This window comes from Tauraco erythrolophus, chromosome 5 (genome assembly GCF_009769465.1).
Source record: "Tauraco erythrolophus isolate bTauEry1 chromosome 5, bTauEry1.pri, whole genome shotgun sequence".
NCBI lineage: Eukaryota > Metazoa > Chordata > Aves > Musophagiformes > Musophagidae > Tauraco > Tauraco erythrolophus.
This window is the reverse complement of record NC_141469.1, coordinates 70545479-70553528: the sequence shown is the minus strand read 5'-3', so window position 1 is coordinate 70553528 and position 8050 is coordinate 70545479. Positions and strand designations below refer to the sequence as shown.

Below are 8050 nucleotides of genomic sequence, written 5' to 3'. Positions count from 1 at the left end.
AAATAATTAGGATTGAAAGTGGAGACGCAGGGAGGTGAGCGCGGTTCTGCCTAGGAACTAGCTCTGCACTTAGCACTGGCGGAAGCGATTGTGAAAGAAGGACTTGCGCAAAATGCTTGCATCAGCCTTCCCAGTGATGGGTGACGGCTGACAAAAGGAGAGAGTTCTATCACTGAATTTCAGCTTGCGAAGAAGAGAGTGCAAACACCATCTATGCTCGGTTTTGTGTCCCCTGTCAGCAGCAGCAACAGAAGTGGTCAAAACGTAAGTTTGAAGGGCAGAGTCACATGTGCTGGATGATGCTGAACTCTTCAGAAGCCATGGTTTCCTTAGGGGAGCATCTACTAAACAAAAGCCATGCAAACTGGTGTGCTTCGCTGGCTGAGTAGTTAGAGGACATTGGGAAACTGTCAACATAAAGTTTTGTTTGAGGAACATGAGCTGAAACATTTTCTCACTCCAGGACTGTCATCGCATCCGACCTGCCAAAGGATTTCCAGCTTTTGCAGGTGCGAAGTGACCACTCAGATCCCAGAGCAGGCAGCCAGCGCACGAGGAGACTGAAACACAGCATGCAGTACACAAGGTAAGTGTTTACTCTCTGCATGTTCAGGATTTGGGGATACTGTTTGCCTGCAGTACTGAAGCTGTTTACAGCAGCTTGTGGGCTTTAATGAGTGACTTATTTACTGGTGTAGCCAACGGTGAAATGTTCTTTGGCACTTGTGGAAGGAAATAGCCCTTCTGTAAATTAAAAAATTAGAAAATCAGTATTGTTCTAATTACAGCCACTGTTTATATGGTGATGGTAACATCCAGTTCCCATCTACCACCAGTGTCGATTTACAGAAAAGGGCGACAGACCTGCTTGGTTGCATATCAGCTTGTTCTGCCTTTCCAGTAAAGAATGTGAGTTGCTTACACAGCGTATAAAAGGGAGTGCCAGGAGCTGTGCAGCTCTGCTTTTTAGAAGCCCTGAGGCTGGTGAGACTCCATGCAGGGGACCCCAAAATCTCTTCCGGGAAAGTTTGCAGCGTCAGAAGCCACAGCCTGCTCGAAGGGCTGAGAAGGCAGACACGCTTAGTTTGGGGTTCTGCCTGGTGGGCAGCCATACTAGATGGACGGGCTAATGCTGCAAAGGCTGTGAGCATTTAGAATCGTAGAAGGCTGGAAAAGACCTTTAAGATCATTGAGTCTAACCATTACCTAACACTGCCAAGTCCACCACTAAACCATGTCCCTAAGCACCATGTCGACACGTCTTTTAAATCCCTCCAGGGATGGTGACTCAACCACTTCCATGGGCAGCCTGTTCCAGTGTTTGACAACCCTTTCGGTGAAGAAATTTTTCCAAATATCCAATCTAAACCTTCCCTGGTGCAACTTGAGGCTGTTTCCTCTTGTCCTATCACTTGTTACTTGGGAGAAGAGACCAACACTCACCTTGCTACAATCTCCTTTCAGGTAGTTATAGAGAGTGATAAGATCTCCCCTCAGCCTCCTTTTCTCCAGGCTAAACAATCCCAGTTCCCTCAGCCGCTCCTCATAAGACTTGTGCTCTAGACCCTTCACCAGCTTTGTTACCCTTCTTTTAACAAGCTCCAGCACCTCAATGTCTTTCTTGTAGTGAGGGGCCCAAAACTGAACACAGTATTCGAGGTGTGGCCTCAGGAGTGCCAAGGACAGAGGACAATCACTTCCCTAGTCCTGCTGGCCACACTATTTCTAATACAAACCAGGATGCTGTTGACTTTCTTGGCCACCTGAGCACACCACTGGCTCATATTCAGCTGTCTGTTGACTACCACCCCTAGGTCCTTTTCTGTCAGGAAGCTTTCCAGCCACTCTTCCCCAAGCATGTAGCGTTGCATGGGGCTGTGGTGACCAGTGCAGGACCAGGCACTTGGCGTTGTTGAACCTCATACAGTTGGCCTCGTCCCATCGATCCAGCCTGTCCAGATCCCTATGTAGAGTCTTCCTTCCCTCAAGCAGATCAACGCTCCTGCCCACCTTGTCGTCTGCAAACTTAATAAGGGTGCACTCAATCCCTTTGTCCAGATCATTGACGATCTAAACATCTTCCCCTGTTTAGGGTTGAAACATCCAGCCATAGCTTCATTGCTGAGAGGAGATGTAATGCAAGACATAAAATAGGTGAGAGCCATAGTCAATGCAGATATGAAAAGACAGGATGTTGAGAATGATGCTTTAAGACTGTTGAGACATGATATGGCTGTACTAAAGAGATGATTACCACGCCATGTTTGCAGGGCTGAGCAGCAGAAGTAGGAGCAGAGATCTGATGTCTCAGGATAATGCTTACAAGAAAATATTTGTATCTGAATTTCCTAATAAAATTGCACAGGTTTTCAATTGTTTTCTGCTGCTCTTCAAAACTAAAAAATCTACACTACCTTCTCTCCTTTCTGTTTCCTACAGCAAAATGTTCACACAAACAAAATGCAAATCAACAACTATAGACACCTGGCGAGCGTGGGCCATCTACATGGTCCTAGCTGCAAACCTCTCTGAAGAGCAAGCACTGAAGCAGGCTTGTCCTTCATGTGATGCCACTCAGCTTTGCAACTGCTCTTCCATGGGCTTGAACTTTATTCCCTCAGGGCTCACGGGCAAAATCACGGTGTTAAACCTGGCCCACAACAGGATAAAGCACGTCCGATCCCAGGATCTGCAGCAGTCTGTGAACCTGAGAGCTCTGCTGCTGCAGTCCAACGAAATCAGCTCAATAGATGAGGACTCATTTCGCTCCCTTGGGAAACTGGAGCTCTTGGACTTATCAAATAACAGCTTGGCTCACTTGTCCCCTGCATGGTTTGGGCACCTTTTCTCACTCCAGCATCTCCACCTTCAAGGGAACTCCTACAGAGATCTGGGGGAAAGCTCTCTCTTTTCTAAGCTGAGGAACCTGAGCTCTCTCCACCTGGGCAACCCGTGGGTCTCCACGATAAGGCAAGGAGACTTTGAGGGCATTGCGGTTCTCGACAAGTTGTGGATTGACGGTGGCAATCTCAGTCGGTACGAGCCAGGAAGTCTGAAACCAATTAAGAAGATAGATCACATGATTATAAACCTAAGAAATATTTCTGCATTCTCAGCAATTGTGAGGGACCTTGTGCACTCTGTCATTTGGTTAGAAGTAAGAGAAATCATATTGCGGGTTGAAAAAAAAAGCTTGGTGGAGAACTCTACACTTCCTTTTAGAATACGAAAACTTACATTTAAAGATGCTGTGTTCACAGATCAAGATATTACCCGAACAATAGTATTACTGAAGGAAATCACGTCTTTGCGAGAGATAGAGGCAATCAATTGTGTGCTTGAGGGGAAAGGAGAATGGAATATTAGTAAAACTGACACCAGTGCGCCAAGTTCTGTTGAAACAGTATCAGTAATAAATATAATGATTCGGAATTTTCACTTGTTTTTTGACCTGAATGGTATGGAGACACAAATAAACAAACTTAAAAGACTCACCATTGCAAGCTCTAAAGTTTTTATGGTAGCATGCAAACTTGCAAAACATTTTTCATCACTTCTGTATCTGGACTTCAATGATAATTTGCTTGTAAATAATCGCTTAGACGAGACAATCTGTGAAGGTGCTTGGCCTTCATTGCAAACTTTAAATCTAAGTCAAAACTCTCTGAAATCTCTGAAACAGACAGCAAATTCTGTAAATCGTCTACCCGAACTGATTAATCTTGACATTAGCCAAAATAAGTTTGGTGAGATTCCAGATGCATGTGAATGGCCCAAAACCCTGAAATACTTAAACCTCTCCAGCACTCAAATTCCTAAAGTAACAACCTGCATTCCCCCGACGCTGGAAGTTTTGGACGTTAGCGCTAACAACCTGAGGGAGTTTGGACTGCAACTCCCTTTTCTCAAAGAGCTGTACCTTGAAAAAAATCAGCTGAAGACCTTGCCTGGTGCCACACCTGTTCCTAACTTGATGGCCATGTCAATCAGAAGAAACAAGCTCAACAGTTTCTCCAGGGAAGAGTTGGAGTCCTTCAAGAAAATGGAGCTGCTGGATGCCAGCGACAACAACTTCATCTGCTCCTGTGAATTCCTCTCCTTCATCCACCACCAGGCTGGGATAGCCCAGGTGCTGGTGGGGTGGCCGGACGAATACATCTGTGATTCTCCCCTGGCAGTGAGAGGGCAGCAGGTTGGTGCTGTGCACCTCTCCCTGATGGAGTGCCACACGTCCCTCATGGTGTCGTTGGTCTGTGCCCTGGTGTTCTTGTTCATCCTCGTCCTCGTGGCCATCGGCTACAAGTACCACGCGATCTGGTACCTGAGAATGACCTGGGCATGGCTCCAAGCCAAGCGGAAGCCCAGGCGAGCCCCCGCAAAGGACATCTGCTACGATGCTTTCGTCTCCTACAGCGAGAATGACTCCGACTGGGTGGAAAACATAATGGTGCGGGAGCTGGAGCAGGCCTGCCCCCCGTTTCGGCTCTGCCTCCACAAGCGGGACTTTGTGCCGGGGAAGTGGATTGTGGACAACATCATCGACTCCATGGAGAAGAGCCACAAAACGCTCTTTGTGCTGTCCGAGCACTTTGTGCAGAGCGAGTGGTGCAAATACGAGCTGGACTTCTCGCACTTCCGCCTCTTTGACGAGAACAACGACGCAGCGATTCTCGTCCTCCTGGAGCCCATCCAGAGCGAAGCGATTCCCAAGAGGTTCTGCAAGCTGCGGAAGATCATGAACACAAAGACCTACTTGGAGTGGCCTCCTGGTGAAGAGCAGCAGGAGATGTTTTGGGAAAGTTTGAAAGTAGCCTTGAAGTCGTAGAACAAGCCCCTGTTTTAGCATATTTCCAGTAAGGATATATATCAGTGTTTCTTCCAGCTAAGAAATTTTCTTTTCTTATTTTTCTGCCTAAGGAGAACTGGCTTTGGTGCATATAGAAATAATTATTATCTTACTAAATGAGAAAGACCCACTTTAGGCTTTCCAGTGATTTGATACTCTGGTCTTTCAAAATCCTTGCCAATAACTATGATATTTGGAAGCCATGTTGGACTTCATATACTTTCCTAAATACATTTGGCAGTATGTAGGGTATTTCTGTATTCTTTCTTCCTGTGACCACATCCCCAAATTGTCCCTAACAATGCCATTGTAATTTACAAACTAAAGTAAAAGCCAAGTGCTTCAATACTTGTCCATGTCTGTTGTTCTCCTTTAGTTTATTTTCAGTGCCATCATGCATAGCAGGGTTATTCAAATTAAATTCTGAAAAAAAAAAATTGGACTTGCATTAAAATAAGCCCTCCAAAGCCCTGCCTTTGCCGCGCAACACACACACACAAAATGACAGTATTGAATATGTACTTCCATTCACAAGTCTGTTATTCTGACTAGTTTCATCAGAGTCCATACCACCATGTACAGATTGGGGTTTACTCAATACCTGTGAAGAAAGCATCCTGGCACGTCATGCAATGACAGTGATGAAATCCAGAGGCATTCAATCACCAAGTTGTGGGTTTTTTTCCTTAGCGTTCTTTCTCTCTGTGTATGCTTGTTTCTGCTTCCATGGTCACCATCACATTCCCTTCTACCTACTCACAGAAAAGCTGAAGCCTTCTATTTTTGGAGCATAAGGATGTGAGCAAGCTAGATGGCGTTGAAGACTGGTTCACTTCTTGTTTCTGCTCTTTGTACGGCATGTTTAAGTAATCATTGGGCTGTGCACCCCTTACAGCTCTGCTTAGCTTCCTTTAAAACCAGCGCAGAAAATCACCCTGATAAGAATCAATTCATCTTTCTACTTCAGTGCGAGGTGTCTCCTAGAACTACTGTATTGCTCTTCACCAATTGCAAGGGGAATCTAGACAAGCAGGTAGATACAGATGTTTATATTAGGATAACTGAGTGCCTGGAGTCACAGTTGTTGTGGGTTTCTTGTGCTTCATGTATTCTCGTGGGAAACTGAAATTGCCTCTGAGGGGATATAGCTAGGTGTGGGTTTCTCTAACCCAGCACTTCTGTGCTGCACTTTGCTTGTGTTGCTGGGGCTTAAGTACAGGAGAGTCTAAATGAATCTCAGTTAAACTTTATACATGCAATTATTCTGTGGTGAAATACCAAAGCACTGACATATGAACTGAGTGAGAATTTGAAAAATGGGGAAATTGGCTTATGCACATCTTCCTATATATGTGTATCTGTGTATGTGCCTATGCATGTGTATATATTCACACTCCTATGTGTACACGTATATGTATATACACACATGAGATGATAGTTTCTGTGGGTGTAGTCTGCAAACACCACTTTCAGTTCTACTTTCCTGTTATAATGATATCTGTAGGGTTAGTCCAAAGTCTGCTACAAAAGGGTTTTTCTATTCACTCTCTTGGATAAGAATAGCTGAAGGGCTCTTCAAGGCTGAACTCCAGGCAAGTGATGAGTGAATCATCTGATGGCAAACACTGAGCACTGATAAAACAGATTAGGAGACTGCATGCCTGGAGGTAAGGAGGAAAATCTGTCTTGCTGGTCATTTCAAAGAGAGGGTCAGAGAGAGAGGTAGAAGAAGCCCTGGCTCTCACACAGTACACTTTTACCACAGCCCCAGACTTTTATGGGTTGGCACATTTAAAAGGACTGATAGTGTTACTGTTCTTATGCCAATCAGATCCCCTAGGTGGGAATTCCCCTGCTTAACTAGCCAAGGCCGACAGGTGAAGTGGGAAGGAAGCAGCAGCGTGAGAGGAAGCTGGGTAAAAAGCGATCAGCGCAAGAGAGACTACATGAAACATAACATGGGTTAACCGGCATGCAGGCACCGGAGATGGAGCTGGTGTCCATGGGAATCTTTTCAGCACGGAGGTGAGTTTGCAGGTGAACGGAGGCTGGAGATGCCGGGAAAGAGAGTGAAGCTGCAAAGCCAGAGCAAGAAGCAAGGAGGGAGCACTGGGAAGAGGCTGTATAATCTCTGCCACCAAGTCTTCCTCCTCTGCATGGGGGATCCAGGGTGCTTGGGAATTTCTGGCTGCCAGCAGGCAGGTGCAATTGCAGTCAGCTGGCAGGGCTGCTTGGTAGGCAGGCAGCAAAAGGAAGGCTCCCCGGGAGAGCTGGGACACACTGATGGGAGCAACGACCTTCAGGAAAGCGGGGAGAGGAAAGCAGCAAATGAAAAAGACAAGTTGGGTCAGATTGTGTTGTTTCTGCTTGGTTTCCTTGTGGGAGGGTGCCTTGTATGTGCTTTGTCCCATTTGTACGTTGTCCTACTTGTGTGTTGATACCAGCTGCCCAGGGAGGGCTGGGCATGAAGGTGAGCTGTGTTTGTTTCAGTAACTGAACCAGGAAAGAGCTCACTGAGCAGCGGTCCAGGGCAGTGAGTGCCCTGTTGCACATCCTCTGTGTCGGAAACAGGAAAGGACGTGCTTATATATGTGTGTGTGTATACACACATATACTATTAAGGCAATGCTGGTGGGTGATAGGTAGGACAATGCAACCCAGTCTGTTTGTGGATCAGTTCCTTCACCAACCAGTGACCCTCCTGCTGCAGGCTCCATAGCTCTGCACAAATTTACCAGCCCTCATTTAGCTTGATGGTGTTCCCCAAGCTAGAATCAATTTGCATGCTGTTGGCACAGTTTATTTTAGGAGTTACAATTAGCCTTTAGCATTTGTTAGTGCTTATAGAACCTTGTTCTGTTGGCACTCATGGCTTTGTTTAAGAATGTGCACATATTTCCTCAAATACTTCTCCTGGCCTGGGCCAGGGAAGATAATTCTGAGCATGTCTGATGGCTCGGACCCTTTGTCCATAATCCAGAAATGCTCTAGTTCATCACAGTGCCTTATGGTATAAGGGCATCTGTGCAAGTTTCTGTGTTATTAGCTGCATATCAAGTACTATGTGGCTGTCATGGTTTGATGTGGAGGGGGAGTGGTTCTGGTGGCAGGAGAGGGATTTTGCTCCCTGCGACCTCCCCGGTTTTGGAACCGGGTTAGGCTTAGTTCTGGCCACCAGATCAGACTGCCATCCCCCTCGGGGTT

General features: G+C 46.1%; 1 protein-coding gene across 2 annotated transcripts; it reads left to right on the top strand.

Moving 5' to 3' along the window:
* Window positions 1-473: 473 nt before the first annotated feature.
* LOC104379432 (toll-like receptor 2 type-1) lies at window positions 474-5040 on the top strand. Of its 2 annotated transcripts, none has more exons than XM_086611577.1 (2): window positions 474-586; window positions 2440-5040. In XM_086611577.1, the coding sequence occupies exons 1-2, from the start codon at window positions 573-575 to the stop codon at window positions 4823-4825; spliced, it is 2400 nt and encodes a 799-aa protein (XP_086467703.1). In that variant the 5' UTR covers window positions 474-572; the 3' UTR covers window positions 4826-5040. The 2 variants fall into 2 exon arrangements, with proteins under 2 accessions (XP_086467703.1, XP_009985010.2); XM_009986708.2 differs by lacking the exon at window positions 474-586 and adding an exon at window positions 1250-1259 and having other exon boundaries at window positions 2481-5040.
* The last annotated feature ends 3010 nt before the right edge of the window (window positions 5041-8050 follow it).